Source organism: Lepidochelys kempii, chromosome 5, assembly GCF_965140265.1.
Source record: "Lepidochelys kempii isolate rLepKem1 chromosome 5, rLepKem1.hap2, whole genome shotgun sequence".
NCBI classification, from domain to species: Eukaryota; Metazoa; Chordata; order Testudines; family Cheloniidae; genus Lepidochelys; species Lepidochelys kempii.
In genome coordinates this window covers 109977635-110002865 of record NC_133260.1, presented here as the reverse complement: position 1 = coordinate 110002865, position 25231 = coordinate 109977635, and the positions used below count along the sequence as shown (strand labels likewise).

At 40.2% G+C, this 25231-nt stretch overlaps 1 protein-coding gene across 9 annotated transcripts in view; it reads left to right on the top strand.

Annotated features, from left to right (window-relative positions):
- Positions 1–21696, top strand: part of PSIP1 (PC4 and SRSF1 interacting protein 1) — a 65558-nt gene extending 43862 nt beyond the window's left edge. For 3 of the 9 annotated variants that reach the window (XM_073345451.1, XM_073345452.1, XM_073345453.1), the window contains 6 exons: positions 666–721; positions 3140–3210; positions 10412–10513; positions 10793–11012; positions 14004–14115; positions 20764–21688. In XM_073345451.1, the coding sequence (XP_073201552.1) occupies positions 666–721; positions 3140–3210; positions 10412–10513; positions 10793–11012; positions 14004–14115; positions 20764–20827 (625 nt within the window). In that variant the 3' untranslated portion in view covers positions 20828–21688. Of the gene's footprint in view, positions 1–665; positions 722–3139; positions 3211–10411; positions 10514–10792; positions 11013–14003; positions 14116–19388; positions 19485–20763 lie in introns of those variants that run through there. The other 6 variants (XM_073345457.1, XM_073345454.1, XM_073345455.1 and 3 more) reach the window with 6 other exon arrangements.
- The last annotated feature ends 3535 nt before the right edge of the window (positions 21697–25231 follow it).

Genomic DNA, 25231 nt, shown 5'->3' with positions numbered 1-25231 from the left:
GCTTATTAAGGTGTTTCAATGTGATTAATATATAATATGGCGATTTGTATTAGGGCACTTAAGGTTTTCTGTAGATTTCTCTCCTCCACTGCTGACTGTTTGGTGTGTGGGGGGCGGGGGCAGGGTTTGTGTGGTTTTGTTGTTTTTTTTGCAGGGGGGGAAGGTGCCATATGATAGGAACTGTTAGAATCCCCCACCTCTATTACTGTGTGTAGCTGAGGTAGAACTAAATGCCACTTTTAAAGTCTGATGTGAGCCATTAAAGTGTTCTTGAAGTCATAAAATATTCTGTTGTGTGAATCTTTCATACTGTGCATTTTTCTTTTTAACTTTCACTTGTGACAGAAGCACAGAGAATAAAATTTATAAATCTGTACGATTCCTTGTGACTTGATTAATTTGTTTATCCTTCCTTTAATCGTTTGCTATGTGTAAATGCCAATTGCTATTGAAACCAATTTGTTAATCTGGGAGATTCTGCTATCCGTGCTGTTGTTAAATTAATCATAATCTACTTCATTATTGCAGATCAGTGTTTGTCCTTTTTTTGTGCTAAGTTTTGAGTTACTGCCTTAGTCATGAAATAGCAGATCTCATTTAAAAAAGTTGAAATTACAGATTTTAAAAGAAGACAAACGTTGTAAAATGTTTAACATTTTTAATAGGCAGAGTAAAGAGGAAAACAAGAAACCAGAAGTAAAGAAGATGGAGAAGAAGCGAGGTTAGTTTAATGAAGCTATACAGAATATTTTTAGTCTCTTTAATTTTAAATAAAACATATCTATAAACTGAAATTTCATTAGTGAGGGGTTTCTGGACCAAAACAATCCAAGATTTTTTGGGCTGAGACTCTGCTTCTTGCAAGTACTTTAGGCAGTGCATTTTTGTTCCAAGTCTTTTGCTACCTCCCATGTGCTTCTCTGCCTTCAGCAGTGCAAAGAAAGCCACTCTCCAGTACTCCCGGTTTATCCATTGTCATTCCATTTTTAAAGCTGTTTATGTGAGTAACCGGGAGTTACCCATCTCTTGGGAGAACTGTCTGATTCTCTGCACCCTGAACAGGACTACTCAGGAAGTTCCTGTGCTCCATTTGTTTTTTCTCTTCTGCCCCATCATAGTAGAGCAGTTGACAAGCTGTTTCAATCTTTAAGACGACACTCAGGAGCCCTATCACAACTAGTCACAGACATTTGTCCTGCCAAGGGAAGGGGTTGGCTCTTGACAGCTTACTGGGGCCTCCACATCCTTGTACACTGACCCAGACTCCTCTAGGGATACCTTTGCAAGGGAAAGTCATTCCTTTTCATTCCTCGGGGCTCAGCAAAGTTGGCTGTCTTCATAGAAAAGAAATTATTGGGGGCCATTCCAAATATCTCCCCTCCCACCTTAGTAAAATTCTTTAATATTTGCTACCTCCTGATTTGTTTAAGATTAGAGAAGGGCTCAGAATCCATAATGGAAAACTAGTCACGTTATTTCCTTTCTAGAATTGGTCCCCTGCACTTGTACTCTTCTACACCTCCACCCCCTGAGAAGCCTTTCAATGCCATACAGTAACCCCTTCAAGATCCCTTAATACAGATGAGTGAGGCTTTACTGTTTAAAGGTCTTCTTTTAACAAAAATAATGTGTTTCAAGACCACTTTGGAAGTACTGGTTTGAGCGTGGAGATGTTGCATAGGCTAAGACAAATCTGAGATTCCTCTAGTATTTTATAGGAAGCTGTTTTGTCCAAATGTGTCTCAATATAAATATATACATATAAGACCAAAGAATGTAGAACATACTTACAGGAAGGGGGACTCTCTCCTGGGAAGCGGTGACTCTGAAAAAGATTTGGGGGTCGTGGTGGATAATCAGCTGAACAGGAGCTCAAAATGCAGTGCTGTGGCCAAAAGGGCTAATGCGACCCTCGGATGCATAAACGTGAATCTTAAGTAAAAGAAGAGTTACTTTACTTCTGTGTTTGGCACTGGTGTGACCGCTGTTGGAATAGTAGATCAAGTTCTGGTGTCCACAATTTAAGAAGGATGTTGATAAATTGAAGAGGGTTTGGAGAAGAGCCACAAGAATGATTAAAGGATTGGAAAACATGCCTTATTGTGATAGACTCAAGGGGCTCAATCTATTTAGCTTAACAAAGAGAAGGTTAAGGGGTACCTTTATTTGTTTATAAGTACCTACATGGGGAACAAATACTTAATAATGGGCTCTTCAGTCTAGCAGAGAAAGGTATAACATGATCCAATGTCTGGAAGTTGAAGCTAGACAATTCAGACTGGAAATAAGGTGTACATTTTTAATGGTGAGAGTAATGAACTGTTGTAACAACTCACCAAGGGTAGTATTGAATTCTCCATCACTAGCAATTTTTTAAAATCATAATTAGTTCTTCTTCTAAAATCTAGACTCTAGAAATTATTTTTTGGAAGTTCTGTGACCTGTGTATATAGAAGATCAGATGATCACAGTGGCCACTTCTGGCCTGGAAATCTATGAATTGGGGGAGATGGGAGACCTAGAAAAGTGAGAGAGAACAAATTTTCCATTTGTCTGTAGTATATCCCAAACACACACCATTTACTAACTGAAGAAAGTATGGATGATAGTTCAGCACGTATGAATTAGTAAAAGAACCAACCTCTTTGTTTCATTTTGTCACTAATAAACTTGTCATGGCTTGCCAGCCATCTTATTTGACAAATTTGAGCTACTATTTTAAGTGACAGGTTACTCCCAAGTTCCTAGAAGCACCGATTCTTGCAGGAGAAGGGTCTGGCCACCTCTTTTCCTCCACTCTGTGGGGTCCCAGGCACCTTATTTAAAGGCTGTTCAAATACTTATATCTTATTATCCGGACTTGTTTTGCCTGGGTTAACAAATATATTGTATTTCAAAGTTGACAATTGGACATAGGTATGGAAAATTGTTGTAATATGTAACCACCCGATACACTAATGGTTTTGATCAAAATAGAGTACTTTATGGTTAGCTGATATGGCTGCTTATCCATACATACATTTTTTTCTTCATTCAATCAGGAATTCATGTTTGTAGAAATCTTGTTCTGAAAGATATCCTGCATTAATAGATTTGATAGTCACTACATCATTCAAATATAATTATTTTTAATCTTTAGAAACATCAATGGATTCTCGGCTTCAAAGGATACATGCAGAAATTAAAAATTCGCTCAAAATTGACAATCTTGTAAGTATGTTGTGTTAATAACAGGTGTATATGTACAGTGCAGTCAGCTAAAATGTTTTGGAATGCTCTGAAAGATTACACAGATTGTTGCATTTAAAGGTATGCCATCAGATAAACTTGCATCTTAAATAAAGAAACTTTGACTTTAAGATTAATACTAATAGATTTTTCAAACTGAATTCTAAAATTCTAACTTACTTTTCAATATTTTATCTAAATTCTTAAAATATGCTCTTCACTTACCTTGTACAAAGAAACCTAGCCTGTTTTCACATTTTTCTATTATCTGTCCACTTCTAGTCCACTTTCTGGAACTGGTGCACTGTGAAGTTGTACAGGATAATGCTGTGAAATTTGGGTTGCACAGAATGCAAGGGGATGTTTAAATCCTACTGTCACCAACTTGCAAGTTCATAAATTATGAGACAGGGGGAGGTGGGTGAAAACCATAACAAAAATTTTATATTAATTACTACTACATCCTTTTATCCTATCGCCTGAGGTTGGGTTCTCATGCAAGAATGTATCTTGATCTGTCCAAAGTGGCACTAAGGTCCACTGCTTACTCTCTTTCTTGAAGCAATCCATCCATTGCATTCTCAGCTTTCCTCATGGTCTCTCCACTACCTCCCTCTCCTGCCGTGCTATCTTCACAGGTGCAGGTGCTCTTCATTCATCCTTTATATATATTTGAACCAATGATTTTTGTCAGCCATGTTAGACTTTGATTTCTTCTGTCCCATTTCTTTCCTTCCAAAGTCTGTCCCTTTGTGTAACTTCCTTTGACTTCTTGTGACTGATGCGGAAGGTTGCTTCCCCACTGCCTTCTCACTAGACACTGTCTGTGCGCCTTCTGTTGTCACTATATATTCCAGCAGCGGGGGTGGAGGGGAGAGGGAAGAGTGCAGTTGAGCTAGAGAGTGGGCACGTTGGTTTGGGGTCCTTTCTTCTCTGCCCTTTCGTCATTGCTCCTCATAGCACTATCTGGGGAATTAAGGGAAAGGGTAGGAGAGCTGGTGTTGCCTCTGGCCCAGTGCCTGCTCCTCATTGATCTGTCTGCTCCACGTGAACAATCTGCAGCAGTGGGCAACCTGTGGCCTGTCAGGGTAATCCACTAGTGAGCCGCCAGACAGTTTGTTTACATTTGCATGACCACCTGCAGCTCCCAGTGGCCAAGGTTCGCCATTCCCAGCCAATGGGAGCTGCGGGAAGTGGCGCGGGCTGCAGGGATACGCTGGTTGCTGCTTTCCGTGCAAATGTAAACAAACTGTCTGGCGGCCCACCAGCAGATTACCCTGACAGGCCGCAGGTTGCCCACCACTGACTTGCAGTCTGGAGAAGCTGACTCCGCAGTGACCACTGCAGTGGCCTCTGCTAGTGGCAGTCTGAGTTCCAGTACAGCATTTGCAGTTCAGTCTGCCAACATTGGTATCTAGTGCTCGAAGCCACAAATGCAGCATGAATTTCAGCTCAATCAGAAATCCTGGGCTGCCAGAATTTTTTTTGCAAGAGACAAGTAAAAATAGTCTTAAATCACAAGATTTATGAAAATATCTCAAGAATTGGCAACCATGAAATCCAAATAAATGGTGCTGCTTCAAGTGCTTGCATATGTCCATTACGCTGTAGGTGTGTGCATGTCCCACACACTGATGCTGGAGCGTTTTCCTTAGTGGTACGTGTAGGGGTGGCCCCACCCACTTCTTAGCTCCTTGTGCTCCATACAAGGGCAGGAAGGGCATAGTTGCCCTGCCGCTCCTTCAGTTCATTCTTACGGTCCATGGACAGTGGTTGGACCATCTTGTTCCCAGTGAACAAACTTACTGCTGCTTGGTCACTTATCTAATGTTACTTTTTGTTTTTTTTCCCATCATTTGATTTTTCTTTATTCTAATTTTGTTTTAGTTCGAATTTTTTCAATCCACCATGTCTTCAGGCCTCACCCAGTGCTGGGTAAGCCTATGCCAAGATCCCCAGATCTTGGCACTTTGCTCAGGTTGTCGGAAGCCCATGTCTAACAGAGACCCTCATTAACACTATATCAAGTGCTTAGGCAAAATCTGCTTGAGAGATAGGTGCACCATTTGTTGCAGTTTCAAGACCAAGATGAAAACGCTGAGGAAATAATTCTTTCATTACATCCTAATGGAGGTGGCACTTAGCCTGGCATCAAAACCATCTTGAAACCCCAAGGGAAGCTGTTCCACGATTCCTTCCCAGAGCACTCCCCCAGATGTGTCTATACATAGGGGCCACATGAGGTCCCCATCACTGGGACTTGTCTTCCTCTAGGCTGAGGACTTGAGTGTTTCCTGCCTCAGAAACAAAAATAAGTTGGCATCAGGTTCCTCAAAGATCGGGAATTGGAATTCCTTCAGAGAAGGCTGGTCCAGTACAGATGGCAGAGTGCACTCTCTGCTCCCTAGTACCGGCTCATACAGCGGGACTTGAACCATTGACTCTGGTGCCCTCCCTGGGCCATTGAAATGGGCTATTTCTTTGGCTGAGACAGATCAGACTTCTCTGATCACAGCGGGACAACCCCCCATGTCGGTACCAACAACGTATAAGGCTTATGGCAAAGCAAGGGACTTACGTTTATCGTTACCACTGTTGCTGTTACGTTAGGGTGAGGACTGTCGGCCAGTGTCAGTGCAGGTGCTGATGTTGTCTGCATCAGAACTCTTTATTTTGTACTCATTGGCTACAAGCCAGGTGCCACCCTCTTCAATCTCATCAGTACCGGTAACAGCTCCTCCATGGCGCATGTTACTGCGGCTAGGAAGACATCCAAGACATTCGGCACTGCATTCATGACATAGGTCTAGATCACCTTAGGAGAATGGCAGTTTCTCTTGGCATTCAGATGGAATTAATGTAGGAGCTGAAATTCTACATCACACCCTTGTGCAAAAGGTACCCCTGCCTATAAATGATGCAGTAAGGCTGCTTTGTAAAACATGGCGTCAAATCCCTTCTTCCATCCCACCTGTGGCCAAATGAATGAAACATAAATATCAGGTTCTGTCCCAGGGTTTTGAGCAGTTTTATTTACACCCTATGCCAAACTCACTAGTAGTGGCTGTGGTGAATGAAAGGGGTCATCAAGCCTGGGCTAAAGCTTTCCCTAAAGAAGGTGATGCCGATAATCTTGACCTTTTTGGTAAAAAGATTTATTCTATGGTGAATTTACAGCTCTACATTGCCAGTCTCCAGGCATTGTTGTCAAGGTAAAAGTATTCCAACTGGGGGAGACAGTTTGCGAACCAACTGCCGGAAAGTTCTAGGGAACCTTTTCTTTCTGAGCCCAAACGTCTACACTGCAATTTAACAGCCCCTTAGTCTGAGCCTGAGCCAGCTGCAGGTTCTTAATTGCAGTGAAGACATACCCAGTATGATCCCTCACACCAGTCTGCACCTCAGAGTGCTACATGCATGGCTCAGATCAGTATATTTCCCTCACATTCACCACTTGGACAAGTGTATGTGCATCCTGGATGGGGTTTTGTCATCTCTGAAGTGGTGGGTAAGTCCAGACAAAATCTGGAGGGGAGTTTCCTTTGCTCCACCTCTCCCCTCTATGACTCTGGTAATGGATGCTTCAACCATGGTCTGGGGAACACTTCTGGGCAATCTTTAGGCCCAAGGATTGCGGGCTGCCCACAAGGCCCAGGTTATATATAAACATTCTCGAATTGCAAACTTTTTTTGTGCATGTCAGTGGTTCCTGCCTCATATTCAGGGGAAAAACTTTCCCAAGGTCTAACCCACAGCACCACAGCAGTGTTTTATGTAAACAAACGAGGAGATGCCAGGTCAGACAGCGTCTGTCAGGAAGCTGTCAAGTTGCGGAATATCTGCATTCGGAGCTTGATCATTCTGAAGGCATCTTACTTGCCAGGGGTTCAGAACAGCTTGGCAGAACACCTACACCAGTCCTTCAGTTTAGACCATGAATGGTCTCTCAACACAACCATTCTATCTTCAGTATTCCACGTAGAGGGTCTTTCATCAGTCAGTCTCTTTCCCCAATTCTGTTACAGTGTGGGCCATAGCCCCAGGTAACTTCAGACACATTTCTATTCCCATGGCAGAAGGACCTGTTATATCCATATCCACTAATTCCCCCTGATTCCGAGGGTCATTCTCAAGCTAAAACAAGATCATGGCAGACTAATACTTAAAAGTTCCAGCCTGGCCAAGCCTGGGGCAACCATTGTATTCCAGCCTTCAAAGGCTTTCCACTTGAGAGCCCTGGCTGTTACCAATAACCAGAGACCTCATTGCACAGAACCATGGCTAGGTACTTCACCCAAATCCTCAGATGCTGTACCTCACAGCATGGTACATCAGTGGTTAAATGCACAGGAGAGGGTCTGTCAGCAGCAGTTCAGAATGTCCTCCATCATAGGAAACCTTCCACAAAAGTTGCTTACCTGAATAAGTGGAAATGTTCTTCAGCTGGCTGGCCTCAGGTAATGTGCTGCCTATTTAGGCAAAGATACACTCAATCCTAGACTACCTCTTGTATCTTAAGGAGTAACATCTGTTGCCCAGCTCCATTAGAGTGCCATCATCTCAACATGTTATCTTTAGATTATTGGTAAGACAGTTTTCATTCACGCTATCATGACCAAGTTTCTGAAAGGCCTAACTAGATTTTCAGTCTGTCAGAGATCTGCACTAACTTGAGATTTGAATTCAGTAGTGTTGGCTCTAATGGATCCTCCTTTCAAGCCTTTAGTGTCATGCTCATTTATATGCGTTCCAGTGAAAGTGGCTTTCTTATTGGCCCTCATCCCCACTAGGTGAGCGCGAGAGCTGAATGCGGTAGTCACAGATCTGCCTTACGCAGTTTTTTTTTTTACAAAAAAAGGTTCAGCTTAAGCCAGCCTTCTTGCTGATAAGGACAAGCGAAGGCGCTCCACACCCTAGATGTTTGTTGAGCTTCAGATTTTTATCTAAACAAGACAGAGCCTTTTAGATTTCTTCACAGCTTTTTGTTTCATTTGCAGAGCAAATCAGTAACAACACAGAGACTCTCAAAATGGATCAGCAGCCTCATTGCTATATATTATACTGCCAAAGGTGTAGCACCTCTAGACAAGCTGACAGCATGCTCAACCAGAGTGCTTTCAGTCTCAGCAACATTTGTGGCACATGTCCCTATTGTGGACGTATGGAAGGCACTGATGTGGTCTTCCATTCATACGTTAACCGGACATACGGTTGCCCACTGCATCATGGGAGGATGCAAATGTAGGAAAAGCAGTTCTGTGGTCCATCTTCTGATGAGACTTTAAACCCCATAACCTGGGGTTACCAGCTTGGGAGTCACCTACAGTGTAATGGACATATGCAAGCACTCGAAGAAAAATGGTTACACACCTTCTCATAACTGTTCAAGATACATTGCATATGTCCATTACATGATCTGCCGTTCTTCCCTGATGGAGTCTATCATTGGCTTCCTTGCAAAGGAACTAAAGGAAGGGCAGAGCAGCTGCGCCCGCATTCTGTGCAGGAGGAGCCAGGAGGTGGGCCAAGCTGCACCCATGGTACTGTTAAGAAAACTCCACAGCACAGGTACACTGGACACACACATGGTCTACAGTTGTAATGGACATATGCAACACATCTCGAAGAACAACAGTTACAAGAAGGTAAGTAACTATTTTTAATTGAAACTGAGATAAAAATAATTAAAATACTTCCACTGATACTAGGTTTATAAAAAATATGTCCAGTTCTAGAAAATCTAAGTCTTTGGTTTATTCTGCAGACGATTGACTTGACTCCAAATCAATAAAAAATATTCAACATTTTCAGAGACTTTTTATTATTGAGTTAAACTTGAACTGGCTTTTTTCTTAACCTTTTTTGTGGCAATGTTCTTATCAGGACAAGGAAAGTTGATTGTAGAATAATAATAATCTAACTGATCATGTTTATCGTTAAGCAAACATGGGGAAATATAGTATATTGTGCAGAGACAATAGTCCTGACTTTTTCCCTCCCAGCTAGAGCTGGACAGAAGTTTTTGGATAGATAGCTTATTTGCCAAAAAATGCAGTTTCGACTGATGTGAATTTGCTGAATACTTTTGGCACGCACTATTTTTTGGGGGGGAGCTTAGGTGCTAGTCACAAAATGGCTAGAGAATGCAGTGGTCACCCACATTGCAGGAGAGTGCCCTATCCCGTGGGCTATTCTAGTGTGGCTCTTTCTCAGTCTGTTGAAGCTGTTTGATCATATAGTTCATTGGAGTAGGGACATGAACTCCTGTCTGAGTGCCCTAACCAACAGGCGATAAATCCATTCTTTTCTTCTTTCTCTCCCTTCCTCCATTGACTATTCAAGTAATTCATACGAAGTGGGTGGCTTCAACAGAGAGAGATTGAGAAAGACCCACCCAAGACTATCCTATAGCCCTAATACGTTTGGACACTCACCTGGGAGGTGAATCCCTTCTCCATAACATGGAGTAGCCCGTAATAGACTCTTCACCCTCAGCACAGGTGCTAAGAGTCTGCATTAAGATGCAGAATATTATCAATAACTTATGCTGGCAGATGGATCTTGTTAGTTCTAACCCAGATATAAAATGTTGGAGTGTCTCTCTGAGGAAAAGGAAACAAAGGGCTGACACAGGGATCCTGCAGGGAAGCTTTAGTACAAGCTGAACTTGGGGAGAAACTTTAGGTCAAAATTTTCATACTTAGGCATTGAAGTATTACATTCATGGAAGCAACAGAAGTATAGGGTGAAGTTTTGATTTTAGTACTTTCATAGTACCAAGATACATCTAACTTTTTTTCCTAAAAAGTTCTATTTGAGACACGAACTGCTTTGTGTTGAAACAAGTGGTTAAGTTTGAGTTAGACTTTACTATACGTTCTTGTACTATGAACGTGTGAAGTACTCTTTGGTGGGAAAAGTTTGGAATTTAGTTTGTGTCAAACATTAATTTTCTCATTTGTACATTTTTTTTTTTTAGTATACAAAGTTAAGGAGTTTGCATTTATGTACATTGTTATAAATTCCAATCTACTGATAAGACAGTAACTAATATTCTGTGTATATATATTCTAGTACTGCGGATAAGTAATATCAGAAACCAAGGCTTATACATTTTAAACAAAAAATAAAAAGCTAAAGTTAAGTTCAAGTTGACACTTGAAATTGGCTTCTTGTTTAACAGGATGTGAATAGATGTATTGAGGCCCTAGATGAGCTTTCTTCGCTTCAGGTCACAATGCAACAAGCTCAAAAGCACACAGAGATGATCTTGACACTAAAGAAAGTAAGGTTTGCAACTTCATCCTAAGCAGCATAATATATTGCATCTTTATCCTGAAAGTATAATGTATTGTCTGTCCTTTTGAGTTATCATTTAAGCGGATTCAATTCATTGGACCTTGTGAAAGTTCCTGTTTTGTTTCTTTAGAAGTTTGATTATAGTTAGTGGGTTAAGCATTTTAATTGCACTTAGTTTAATATGAAGGATGAGCAAATATTTGTTTAAAAATATTTAAATATAGGATGTGCACAAGTATGTTACATCTTACGCATGTATCTTCAGATACGGAAGTTCAAAGTTAGCCAGGTTATCATGGAGAAATCCACTATGCTGTACAACAAGTTCAAGACCATGTTTCTGGTTGGGGAAGGAGATTCTGTCCTCTCACAAGTGCTGAATAAATCACTTGCTGAGCAAAAACAGCATGAGGAAGCAAATAAAACCAAAGAACAGTGGAAGAAAGGACAAAACAAGAAAATGGAAAAAGAAAAAGAGCAAACAGGTATGTGGTGGTGTCCTCAAACTTCCCCCTGGACAGCTTAACTACATTACCCTAGACAGTCAACTGGTACATGGAAATAGTTTCTATTTTCCATAAACCCATGTTGATTGGCATTAATTAATATTTCCCTTCTTTAACTCTTTTATTAATCAAGTCCCATATTAATCCATTAGCCCAGGATTGCTGACAGATCTATAATTAGCCAGGTCATCCCATTTACCCTTTTTAAATTTTGGCTCAGTAGATTTCTTCCAGTCCTCTGGAACTTCCCTGGTATTCCAATACTTAGTGAAAATCTACCAGCAGCCAGCACTTTCAAAACTCTTGGATGCAGGTATCTGGACCTGCTGAATTAAAAATGTCTAGCTTTAATAGCTTGTTTAATGTTCTAAGTTACTAGTGAAATGGAAAGTATTTCATCATCATGATGATATGATTACATCATCTGGCTCTTTCCCAAATACAGAACAGTAATATTTATTGCATGCTTCTACTTTTTCTGCATTGTTATGGACAATTCTGCCAGTTCCATCTAGTAATGGGCCAATATTATTGTTAGAATTCGTTTTGTTCCTAATATATTTCAAATATTCCTTATTTTCTTTAAATTTGCTGGGCATAGAGAGGAATTGTAGAAAATAAATATCTAACTTCTGATTTATATCCATACTATTAACTTCCCCTTTCTTCCATGTGGAGCAGGGGGTAGGTGAGTGGGTGTGTGAAAATTTGCTTTCACTTTCTCTCTAAGCCATGTTGTTTTTAAACTTCCTTCTTGATATTGGGATTGTTGCTTTTTGAGCATGTAGTAAATGTTCTTCAGCAGTTCCCAGTTATTATTCACATTTTACCATTTAAATTCTTTCTCCTAACTGATTTGGCTCATAATTGTTTTCAGCTTTGAGCCATTGGCCATTTTAAAGCACCAGTTACGTTTACTACTGGTTTGGACTTTATTCTGGGCACACGCAAAAAAGTACAATCAAGTCATGATAACTTGTACCTAAGCCACCACTAATTTTTAATTGTGTGATCAATTCTTTTTTATCCCTCAAAATAAGATCTAATACAGAATTCCCCCATGTCGGATTCAACACTTTTTTGATTAGGAAACTATTGTGTACAATACAGTAAAAGCTGTGTTGTTCGGCACTTTATCAGCTGGAAAGCTCTATTAACCGGCATTACTGACATCTCCCAATACAAATCTTCAGTCTAATAACCGGGACTAACATACTGCCCAGGAGGATTGCACATTCTACTTTTATGCAAAAGAGGAAGAAGACAAGTAAGCAAGCTGATACCAGGAATTTATTCAAAAAGGCGGCTTCCAGGGTGTGTCATAGGGTCATGTGTTGTGTTGTCGTCCGTCCCGTTTCTCTCCCCCTACCCCCCACCCACCCCCCAGTTCAGTAATACCAACTAGGTTGATACTGTCCACTTAGTCAGATTGCGGCAAAACTTTTGGAACAGATGTCCATCTTTCTCATTAGTAGGTACTGTCAATACCATTTGACCCAGTCACAGGTGGTACTTAACATTCTCACTGTTTAGGCCACCAATCCTAATAATGAACACTAAAGCAGTACTTGGTTTCTTTATCATGCTTACCTTTTTATTTCTGCTTTCTCATAATTTCCAGCAAAATACTGGAGCAACAGACTATTTAGAGGATTCTCAGGCTGACACAATTTAATAATATTTGAAATTTCATCAGTAAATCAGCGTCATACTCTTCTTCCTCACTGCAGCCTCTCCACATACCTGTCCCTCCTGTAGAAACTGTCCTCCCTTTCAAGTGGAGAGGGAGCCTACTGCAATTCCATAGTAAAAATAGTTGTCCTTGGTATCTCCAGTCTGGCCAAAACCAATAAGATTGTTCTCTTCACATTGTTCTCTTGATATTTCCAACGTAACTTTTGTAAACCTAGTACTTCTGAACTTAGAGACTTTTCCAAACCTCCTTGAGTTTTTGTTTGGGAATGTGTGTTGTGAAGGACAAGAACAAAGATTACCATGAAAGCAGTAGTTTTTAGCAATAATTTTTATACTGTGATACAGCATTGCCAGAGGGCAGCAGGAGAGTGTTAGAACGGAGCCTTATTCCCTGTAGAGGGAAGAAAGTTTGCTATAGATTAATTAAAGCACCTGAAGCCAGTTAGAGCACCTGAAGCCAGTCACCTGATAAAACCCCCCTGCTTCAATCAGACAAGGAAAGGAGTTGAAGCAGAGTGGATTGGTGTTGGAGCAGAGAGCAGTTTGGAGGAGTTGAAGCAGTGTGGATTGATGTTGGAGCAGAGAGCAGTTTGAAGGGAAGCAGAGGAGAGTTTGGAGAAGTGCTGCGGTGGGCTAAGAAGACCAAGACCCTAGGTAAAGGGACACCTGGTTTGTGCAGAGGGAGGGCAGGAAGCCCCACAAGCTGAAGGGCAGGAGAGGGAAGTAGCCCAGGGGAAGGAACGGCGAGTTCAAGTGGTTTACCGCTATCCCTAGGGCCCTATGCTGGGACCTGGAGTAGAGGGCGGGCCCGGGTCCCTCCCTCTCCACGCCCCTCCTCTAGGACACTAGTGGGGCAGTTAATACCCCAGTTCAGGGGCAAGAAACGGTGCCCTGAAACCTCCCCAAGAAGAGAGAGCGTGAGACTCATCAAAGTAGTGCCAGCAATTTGTCACAATACTTAATGTTTATGATATTTTAGATATTCTTTATAAAATGGGGAATGCTTGCGGTTTTTATTTAAATATTCAAGGAAGTTATGAGGCTGAATTGGGTATATAAAATAGGCCAAAACCTAACGAAAAATGTCACAATACCAGCTTTTGCTTTTTAGATACTATTTCAGTTTAAAGTTTCAGGACTAAGTGTGACAAACTTGTACAACACGGAAGTTGATACTCGCCACAAAAGGATCCTGTGGTAGCTTAGTTTTGCTTTTTGCCTACTTAATGCACTATGCCGACATTGTAGAGTCTTTTTTGCTTTGTAATTTCAAAGGTTCAAAGATACTGAATGGAGGGCCTGATGCTCAAGACAGTAACCAGTCACACCATAATGGAGACAGCACTGAAGAAAAAAGAGACAAGCATGAAGTTGGCACTAAGAAAAAGTGAGGGTAGTTTTAATCTTTGTAACAATGAATTATACTTGTTCCTCTGTTTTAGAAGGCTTTTTTAAAAAAAGAGTAATAAAACTTAGCAATATTGTTAAGTTACTACTTTAGTCATGTTTTGGGTACTTGACTGATATTTTACAAGGTTTTTCCTAAGGATTGTAGGGAAAAACAATGCCAAGTCAATATTTGTCTCAACGTTCAAACTAAAAGTGAGGAAAAAACTGTAGGATAAAAATAAATGCTTCAGACTCTTACTTTGATATTTCTTACTCTAGAAGGTCAGGGGCTGATTTTACAAAAAGTAATGGTAGAGGACAGACCATTTCAGAGTTTCAGGTGTGAAAACGACACTGCAATAAACAGTCCTGATTTACTAGATTTCAGACTGTCTAATACAACCACAGGTGGAAACTGTTTTAAATTTGGAAGCAAAGGCAGCCCAGGTTAAGGGGAAAATATGACATAGAAAATGATGTGAAACTGCTGTATTTCTACCATCAAACTTTTTTACAAAATATCTGTAATTCATGTAACATCCACTGATTAATAAACATGTTAAATTGCGAATTTTAATTATAAAATTCTCAAAATACAATCAGTTTATTCAAACTGTTTTACTATGAAATCTCAAAATACTGTGGTGAAGGGGGGCAGATTTATTAAATGTTTTGAGAGGTTCAGGTGTTGTGTTCTGATCAAGCTGTTTTCTGCTTGTTTGTGTTCCTTAATGGTCTAAATATTTAAAAGGAAAGCTTTGTAAAATCACTTAGGTGGAAAACAATTAATACATATCACTCCAAACCTCCTCCACAACATTGTCTGTCAATGTGGTGCCATATAGACAAGGATGGCAGCAGTATGTTGTGTGCTGGGACAGCAGTACCTTGTGTGCGGGGAGTAGACTGGCTATATTATGGGGTTTTAAAAGATGAAAGAAACTTTAAATCACTTGTTTGCTGAAACCTCCTCCTTCGGGTGCTTGTCCATATACTATGTTCTGCTAGTGGTGAATGTGCCCAGTGCACTTGAGTTCATATTCTTTTAGTGACTCATGTTGGGGGGGCCGTGTCTGTGACCTGAGTGTCTTGTGCTCCTCATTTCCATTTCATTGCCTGCGGCTATAAGTTTAAATTTGTAGAGGCAGGAAACCTTTGCTTCCTATGCAGCTTCTTCTTATGTAAATAGTTGTAGAGAGTAAGGTGCTTGGTCATTAGTTTGGCTTTAGGACTAGTGCTAGAGGTTTTGTTTGATAGTTTTTCTTTCTTCAGAAGAAGACTCACTTGTTTGTTTTTTTGCCTAAGAGTTAGCACTAATACTGGGAATTGGTCATTATGACTGAATGCAAATCTCCAGGCTTTAAAAATTGCTTTTTGTGTGGGGTTGTAATGCCTCTCAGTTGTGGCATACCAGATGCTTGTTGAGTCTGGATAAGGGGCACTTTACAGAATGTCATCTGTAAATGTTTTTCTAAAAGAACCCAGAGAACTGGGGAGATAGTCTTGTTTGAAATTGTTCCTTTGAGTGAAGTTAAGGAATCCCTCATCAGAGTCTGGGATGCCTGAGTCAGAAACTTTTGAGCACTTGTCATCTAAAAATTCTCCTGATGGCTCCTCTATGCGTGGAGCTGAAGTTCGTGTTTCTAAAGATGCTTGGCAAAATCTCCAAGGCCAGGGGGAAGAAGGAGCGCCAACTTCACAGAAAGAGGAGATTTAGGGATCCTTCACCAGATCCCCCTCTCAAGCCTCAGACAAAAAGGGTAGCATGAGGCCTAAAAAAGGTGTCTCTGGCACCCAGTCAGGCACTGGTCACTGTGCCTTTGACCAGCTTCCTCGGTACTGCATAAAATACCTAGTACTGACCTCTTAGGATGAAGCCTCTAGTACTGATGTCTACAGTACCGTCTACCTTGGTTCTGACATGTAGTTGTCTGCCTTGTACCAGTGTATTTGGTACCAAAGGCCTGTACATGTTTCTTCAGTACTGGGCTCCCCACTATTAGCAGTCATGAAGGTGTCTCTCTGGTTCTGACTGCTGCTCCTACACCACTATTGAGTGTGTCAGCAATACTGACCAGAGCAGAGTCTGGGGGTGCTGCCTGTAGCCTAGCTGGTACAGTTGCTTCTCCTCAGGATCGAAGGGAAGTTTCATTGGCTAATTCCATGGGGTATAGGTATTCAGGCCAGTATACACTTGATAAAGAGAGCGTCAAGAGCTGTCTTATTACCGTAAACCTAGAAGCTGTAGAAGAGATAGTACTCCCTAGTATCCTCCTCGTTGGCCTTATTGGACTCTCTGGGGAATCTATCATGCTAGAACGCCAGTGTCTGCATCCGAATCTAGGGCTAGATCCCCCTTCACCTCACTTGAGAGCCTTACAGCCTGCTGAACAGACTAGTTACAGCTCTGATTAGTAGTCACAAGCAGAGGACCATCCTGTTCCAGCTCATTTGTCATCCCTGGATGAGGTGGTTCCTTTACCTCAACCCCAGATGGTTACAACATATTCCACACTTGTTACACAGAATGGCTGACACTCTGACAATTTCAGCTGAGGTGGTCCAGTAAAAAAAACCACACAAGTTCCTGGACATCCTGTGACTCTCGGTACTAGTAATTCTTGAAATGCTCCTCAATTAAACCGTTTTAGAGCTGGCTAAGTTGCTCTGGCAGATGCCTGCAACATCAAAGAGAGCAGAATGTCACTACCAAGTGCCTTCAGAGGGTTTCGAGACTTCTTTTTATATTTGTTCCACACCCAGGTCTTAAGTGATTTACTACGGTGTATGAGAGATCAGGACAGAGCCAATCAAAAGACAAGAACTCTTTCCCCCCCTCAAAAAAAAAAAAGATTTACTTGGATGTAAAAACTATTCTACATCATCTCCAAATTAGAATTTCCAATTTACCAGGTCATGCTGGTGAAATATGATTATTTTAATTGGGACTGCATATCTGCTTTTGCAGACAAACTTCCTCAACACAATTTGGAGGAGTTTGTTGCTGATAGGCAAAGGTGCATAAATTCTTCCAAGCAGCCCTTGATGCTGCAGATACAGCCATAGATCTAGAAATTCTCAGTTGATATGAGGAAGTCGTCATGACTCCAGTCACCAGGGATTTCTAAAGAACAAATTACAACTGCGGATCTTCTTGAGAGATGTGAGCTTTTCAGTGCTAAAACAACTGAGGCCTTACACTCTCTGAAGAACTCCCATGCTATGTTGAGATTCTTTGGTGCAGGAAAGTAGACCAAGGGTAAGTATCTCAAGCCTCAAGCACAGCAAAGTCAATATTTTTACACCGAATACAGGCAACCTGATCTACTTAAGAAGTGCCAAAAATTCCCTAGACAGAAGTCAACTTTATTCACCACCCTGTTGCTTATCAGCCCTCATTGTCCTCAAGGAAGCAGATATGATTTCTTGATGGGAGCAACGTAAAAATTCTGTAGGATCCTCCTATTGTATCCTCTCCATTTGGGAATCATGTTTTTAAATTTTGGGGAGGATCTGGAGCACCACCATTACGGATCATGACATCCTGGAAATTGTGGAGATGGTCTAATGCATTCAGTTCCAGATCTCCATCCCCTCTCCTGAAAGTATGCTACTTCAGGAGATGGAATCACTTCTGAATCTCAGAGCAGTAGAGTAGTTCCTCAAGATCATAGGGGAAAGGGGTTTTACTTATTTTCTGTTTCCAAAAAAGAAGGCGGGTGGTGTAATCCTGTTCTGGACTTGAGACAGCTGAACACTTTCATTTGCAAGCTGAAGTTCAGATGGTGACTCCAGTATCATTAGTCCCAACCTTAGATCCACATGACTGACACACAGCTCTCTACTTCCAAGACCATATTTTCCATATAGCAATTCACCTTTGCCATAGAAGGTATCTGAGACATCAAGTGGGCAATTCCCACTACCTCAAATTTAGGGGTACTACATACCTTCACACTTATGGTGGCCGGATTCCTAAAAGGCCTTGTAAAAGTATATCTCCCAATTAAAGAACCTCCATCTTCTTGGGATTTAAATATTTGTATTGACAGGGTTAATGGCCCACCTTTCTAGCTATTTAACTGCATGTTCCTATTTCATCGTTCCATCAGAACAGCCTTGCTAGTGGTAATGACATCGACCAGAAAGATAGGAGAAATGCAAGTGCTAGTGGCAGGGCCTCCATGTAGGTCTTCTCATTTAAGACATGGTGTCTTAAGATTTTACTGAAAGTAATCTCTGCATTTCTTTTAAATTGGGTTATACACCCATATGTGCTTTTTCCTAAAACTACTTTCAGACAAAGGCAAGACTAAGCTTCACACCCTAAATGTTCTACGGGTGCTCTTTCTTTATAGATATAACCAAGTCAATTACAGTGTACTGAGACTGTTCACAGCCTATAGAGACAGGGTGAAAGACCAGGCAATTTCAACAGAGATTGAATTTCTCCTTTTCTTAAGATATGCTATGAATTGACCAGTGTAGACCCAGCTCATTCTATTTTGCTTTTTTGAGAAATGTTCCATGCTGGAGATATGTAGGGCACCTACTTGGGGTTGAGTGGACATGTTTGCCCCAGCGTTTCACCATAGTGGAAGCATCAATATCTGAAGCTAATTTTGATAGGTCTGTCCTACAACTATTAAGGTAGACTCCTAGCACCCTCCTCCTGTAAGCTAGGTCACTGTTTAAGTGCCACCAACAGTAGAATACGTATGCACAAACACTCGAAGAAGAAGAAAAAACTGTTACTAACCTTGCAGTAACTGTGGTTCTTTGAGATGTATTTTCCATATATATTCCATGACTGGCCTCCCTTCCCTGCTACTTCGGAGTCTAACACCTGGCTTTGGTATTGGTGAAGGAACTAAGGGGTGGTTGGCCCTGCCCTTTATGCCTTTGAAGAAATAAGGATACTTTGGAGGCCCCACCCTCCAATGGACACTGCTGGCCAGAAGAATCTGAACTTGAGTTCATTGGGCACCTGTGTACCAACAATGGAATATATATGTCCAACACATGTGGAAGAACCACAGTTACCTTTAGGTAAGTAACAGTTTCTTATCCTTGCTATTTGGCATTTGCACTTAAACTTGTTGGTGCAGTTTTAATATTTCACTAATGTCCCTTTTTAAAACTCAAACGAGAGAAAGCAAGTATCTGCTTGTAAAAATAAGCTAACTTTCTCGAATGTAGATTCTTAGCTCTTGGCATTTGAGTTTCACATGGTTCTCATGTTTTCTGTATCTCTCTGTAATATATGGGAAGAGTCCCGTAAGAGTGGAATGACTATTTCAGCACACACCTGCATTCCCATTGATGAAAGAAAAAAAAGTAAGGAGTAGAGAAGAGGAATTAAACTGGTTATCCTGGGAGTGTTGGCTGAAACTTTGTAAACTGTGGTTAGCAGAGGGAGATCTTTGCCTTATCTACACACATTCAAGTTAAGAAGATAACAATTTCTAATTTTTAGCTGATTTAGTTAAACCAGTGCAAACCCATGTGTGGATACTTGTAAGAAATAAGAGCAACTGGAACAACTTATTTTGATTTTGCTTTAAGCCTGTTCCCAAACAATTTATGCTAAACTGAAATAAGCCTGGTTTAAACCAAAATAAGAGTCTACACATCCATTTGCATCAGTTTAGGATTAGAATTAGACTAAATCAGTTCTTAAATTCACAACTTTTGTTAAATTGGCACAACTTTCTCGTGTAGAGAAGCCCTTAGACTACAAACTTGATTCTTTTCCATGATAAAACTGACATTCCCAGGTTAGATGTCTTAAAACCAGCCTTAAACTTATGCAATACAATCTTGTCAACCAAATAGGCTGCGTCTCCAGCTGTGAAGTGAAATTTTCTTACTGTCAGTTTTTTCACAATAATATAGCTGAATGAATTGTGTTATGCACCATATCACTTAACATTTACATTAACCTCCTTTACTAATCTGTTTCTATTCACCTGGTTTACTGTATTCATATGTTTTATTTCCTCATTCTTTTATACAAAACACCCTAAGGTTATCTGAGCAAACAGTCCATAAACTTGTTTCTAAATTTACACTGCAGTCTAATGGACAATAGTGCTCATGTAAACAGTTCTGTACTACTGCACAAAGTAATCACAGATGCATCTTTAACCCATCTGCTAGCTAGAAAAATCTGTATTTTCATAACTTTTGAAGATATATTATAATAGCTTGAGAAAACAGTGGAGAGTTACATCTTTCCCAGATATGTTCAATAGGGACAGGTTAAGAAGGACCCTTTTCCCCCCTCCCCCTCCTTTCTGTTTGACTTAATAGGCATGCTTACCATTTAACTAAAATATCTTGTAAAAAATCTGGACACATGTTGAATAATTAGTGCACTGGAACAATATTAAGTTACAACTAGTAATTTATGATGCATCACATTACTTTAACGTGTTCACACGAGAGAAGTCTCAAGGTCTATTAGCAAATTGTTCAAAGAGGATTAGTTACTAAATGAGCATGACTAGCTGGGAAGGGTGAATAACATTGAGGCTTTTAGTCTATAAAACTACTCTGGGTCTAGTAATCTTTACTTATTGCATGGGGAACTTCACGTTTGGCGTGAGGGGAGTATTAACCTCTTTCTGCTTTATTATTTCTCTAGAACATCTGATGAAGAAAGAGAGCTTGAAAAAACATCAAAGGACTCTTCCTCTGAAAATAAATGATACCACTGGAATTTTTTTTAAAGTATAAATAAGAGGATTGTTTAAGTTTTGGATTTCAAATGCAGACTGCTGAAAGTTTTAAATAATTTTATAAGCATAGTATTTTAATGTTAAAAATTTTGTGGAATAAAAGTCCCCTTTAACCTTGGTTTTAAAAGTATTTAAACATTCTTGCTGGTAGTTTTGTCCAGTATTATACAGGCTATACACAGTTCAAATGTGAAAAGAAAGTCCATTTAGGAAACTGAAAAAATGCTTGTATGTCACAGGAGTTAGAGCTGTAGTATATTTTTATCTGACTGCTGTATGTTAATGTCTAGTTAATAGCAGGAAAAAGTATAAACAACTTTTTAAAACTGCTAGACTGCTTCATTTGTATAAACCTATTCTCTTCCTAAAATACTGACCTGTTTGTGCATAGTTTTCAAAACTCTGATGTTTGTCAGATTTGTCTTTTCACTGTGTTTTGTAGGAGTTGACAGCATTTTTATAGCAATTAAAATGTTAATGTATAAGTATACTCAATTACTCATTTTTTTAAACAAAAGTTTAGTTTTGTTCTTGCAACCTCATTGTGCCAATATATAATGCTATGTGACCTTCCGTGGTATGTTTTTGGTATTATAGATGTCATACTAGGAAAAAAAATGACCTGATATTTCTATTGTACCTATTGATGCACATAGATCAGTAAAGATAGTCTTGAACAATTTATAAAAAGTAAAGAATTTAAATGGATACAGAAGCAAGTGACTGTGCATATTTTTTTTGTGTTGGGAGTTGCTTAAATTAACACCTGTTCATATGATTCAGAAGTATCATTGCCAACCCCAGGTCTAATTTTGAAAATCTAAAGGAACAAGAAAGAAGATTGATCCAAGAGTTTGTCTTGGAATTAGTTTAGGCTACAAGACCTAAGTTTCTTTATATCAAGGAAACACTATAAGGAAGACTTTCAAAGCCACAAAGGGGACAAAGCACCCAACTCCTATTGAACTCTCCTTTGTGTCCTTGAAAATATCCCCTTTTCTCTCCTTTTTTCATGAAATACAAAGATTAACATACCTTCCCTGTGTCTTATTTTAAAACTTATTTCAGGAGGTAGACCTAGACAGTTGAGATTTTCAAAGTTCTGCAGAACTTGAATGTATCTTTGTGAGACTGAATTTAAGAAAATGAATGTAGCACTCCTTTGACAGATAGGATGGTGAATTTAGAAATCCAAGCTCAGCATTACACCTGCCAGTGTCCCATCAGATTGATAATTATATATCATCTGTGGGAGGCTGAAAATGTTTAGGTGTCAGGGATTTGTTCTGTATATAGTGTCCAATTACTTCATATATTGCAGTGTTTTTACCCAATATTCAGTCATGTTTTTCCATATCAAATGCTGCTAGATAGACAAATGTAGGTGTGAAGGCAGCAGGTGGTTCCCTATCATCAAAATCACTAAGAGAAAAGGGAAGTATTGATATTCTGTTCCATTAGTACTTTATCAGAAGGTTGTTTCTAGTATTGGAAAGTTAAAATTGTTTACTGTTGTGAAACAGTCTTTGCAAAACTGTGAAAGTTTACCAGCAGGGGCAGAACTTGCCTGCCAACCACTATGGTGTTCAGGTGAAGGGAATTTTTACTTGGCCAGCCCCCCCAAAAATAAAAACAGATGCTGGGGCAAATAACATTTAGGAAGTTTGTTGTACAGAATTGTTTTCTTATAGTATTCATTTTTAATAGCATAGTGATTGCATTATTGACACTAACATTTCAAACTTGAGTGAATCTAATCAAAGATATTTATATAACTGTGTACATATACATACATACTGATCCAGTTAGGCAGATGCTACAGCTATCATTGGTGTTTTGAGTTTCTGTATCCAGATGCACTGGTCTCATCACTGAATTTGATGAGATTAATTCCATGTTCCCTGACTCTTCATGCGTCTTTTACCAACCCTTAAATTAATTTGACTGTGGATATTGTATGAAAATATTTTCTAACAATTGCAGGAGCAATACAATATCAAATCATACTGTTGCATTGATATTCTACACTGTTAGTCTCAGTACAGCTTAGTCTGTATGTAGGGAAAAGAAATCACAAATGCAAAATCATATTTGAGATTTAAGACAGTGGCCTTACCCCTCTTGCCTCATTATCTGTATCTATTACAACAGCATCTTTTGTTACATCATCACAAAACCTTCCACTCTAAGAAAAAAGCAACTACATATGCCTCCATTGTTGGAGGGGAAAGATACAATTTAAATACTACACACCACTTTATTTACCATATCAATAGAGGAGCAATAGGAAAGTGTCTCAGATAAGAGTTTTAGCATTCATATTCATCTAAAATAGCACAGCCCATCTTCAGAATTATTTAGAATAGGAGGGTCTTCCAGAAAGGGCAGATATGCTCTGCAGTTAGAGCATTTCTATGCAGAAATCAAGCACCAAAATGATCTAATTTCAAACTAACCATTCTCTTTTTTTCCCCCCCAAGCAAGGATCAGGGCCTGGTATGTCTACATTGAAGCTGGAATGTGTAAATTCAGGCATGAGACACAGCCATGCTAATTCTAAACAAGCTAGCATGCTAAAAATAGAAATGTAACCATGATGGCAGGGAGCGGCTATCCCTCCTCTCCTCCCTAAGTATGTATTTATGGTCTTAGACTGGATTGTACTGGGGGGGTAGCTAGTCCCTCCCTTCACACCACCACAGCTACACTTCCCTTTTTAGTGTGCTACCTTGATCAGCACTAGCATGGGTATGTCTCCTCAAGATGGAATTTATACTTTCCAGCTCTAATGTATATGTACCCTCAAGTAAAAGGTTCTTATAAGGTCTTGGCCCCTTAGGCACTATTTTCTTGCATTCTGCAAAGAACTAAAAATCAGCTGCTGATCAGATCCTGAAATGAAAGTGGTAAATCTGCCTGGTTATAACTCTTGCTCAGTCTCTGCCTCTACTTGCACAGGTGCTCAGGAGAAGGGCTAAAAGAGTGACTGATTGGGGGGGGTTGGGGAGGGGAGAATGCCTTACATAGTTGAGCCCCTGAGGTTCATTAGAATGGGAGTCTTATGTAAACTAACTTACTTCCTTGTTATGTTATCTCTTCACAGGACTTTGTTGACTAAAAATATTTTGTTTGCTAAATCATTTCAGCATCTTAGAATGACCTGTGGGCTTTGGGCAAAACTAGTAGTTAAACCTGATGGGGCATGGTTTATTTTTCTTGTCTTGTGTGCATTGTACATTGCTAGAACCATGCGTTCCTTCTACAACAACCCACAACTTGAACATGATCCTTCAGCCAGGCTTCAAATGCAACACTATAGAAATGATACTAACACAGTGCCGTGAAGAAAAAGTTTAAGATCATTTAATATACGTTCTAGTTGGCCATCTCTGTAGTGCAGGTCAATAACAATGTCTAGGTAAACTCTCTCATTGGTGTGGCAAAAAACTTGCATTACACTTATCAAAAATAAATCCTCTTGGCCAACTGCTTGCTTACCTAACAAAATATATAGAGTACCATGTGCCTGTGAAGACAACTTAACCAACAGAATACTATCCCCGATAATGTCACGGCTAACCTGGTAGCTGAACTTTGTGACTTTGTCCTTACCCATAACTATTTCACATTTGGGGACAATGTATACCTTCAGATCAGCGGCACTGCTATGGGTACCCGCATGGCCCCACAGTATGCCAACATTTTTATGGCTGATTTAGAACAACGCTTCCTCAGCTCTCGTCCCCTAAAGCCCCTACTCTACTTGCGCTATATTGATGACATCTTCATCATCTGGACCCATGGAAAAGAAGCCCTTGAGGAATTCCACCATGATTTCAACAATTTCCATCCCACCACCAACCTCAGCCTGGTCCAGTCCACACAAGAGATCCACTTCCTGGACACTACAGTGCTAATAAACAATGGCCACATAAACACCACCCTATACCGTAAACCTACTGACCGCTATTCCTACCTGCATGCCTCCAGCTTTCACCCTGACCACACCACACGATCCATCGTCTACAGCCAAGCTCTGCGATACAACCGCATTTGCTCCAACCCCTCAGACAGAGACAAACACCTACAAGATCTCTGTCAAGCTTTCTTACAACTACAATACCCACCTGCAGAAGTAAAGAAACAGATTGATAGAGCCAGAAGAGTTCCCAGAAGTTACCTACTACAGGACAGGCCTAACAAAGAAAATAACAGAACGCCACTAGCCGTCACCTTCAGCCCCCAACTAAAACCCCTCCAACGCATTATTAAGGATCTACAACCTATCCTAAAGGATGACCCAACACTCTCACAAGTCTTGGGAGACAGGCCAGTCCTTGCCTACAGACAGCCCCGCAACCTGAAGCAAATACT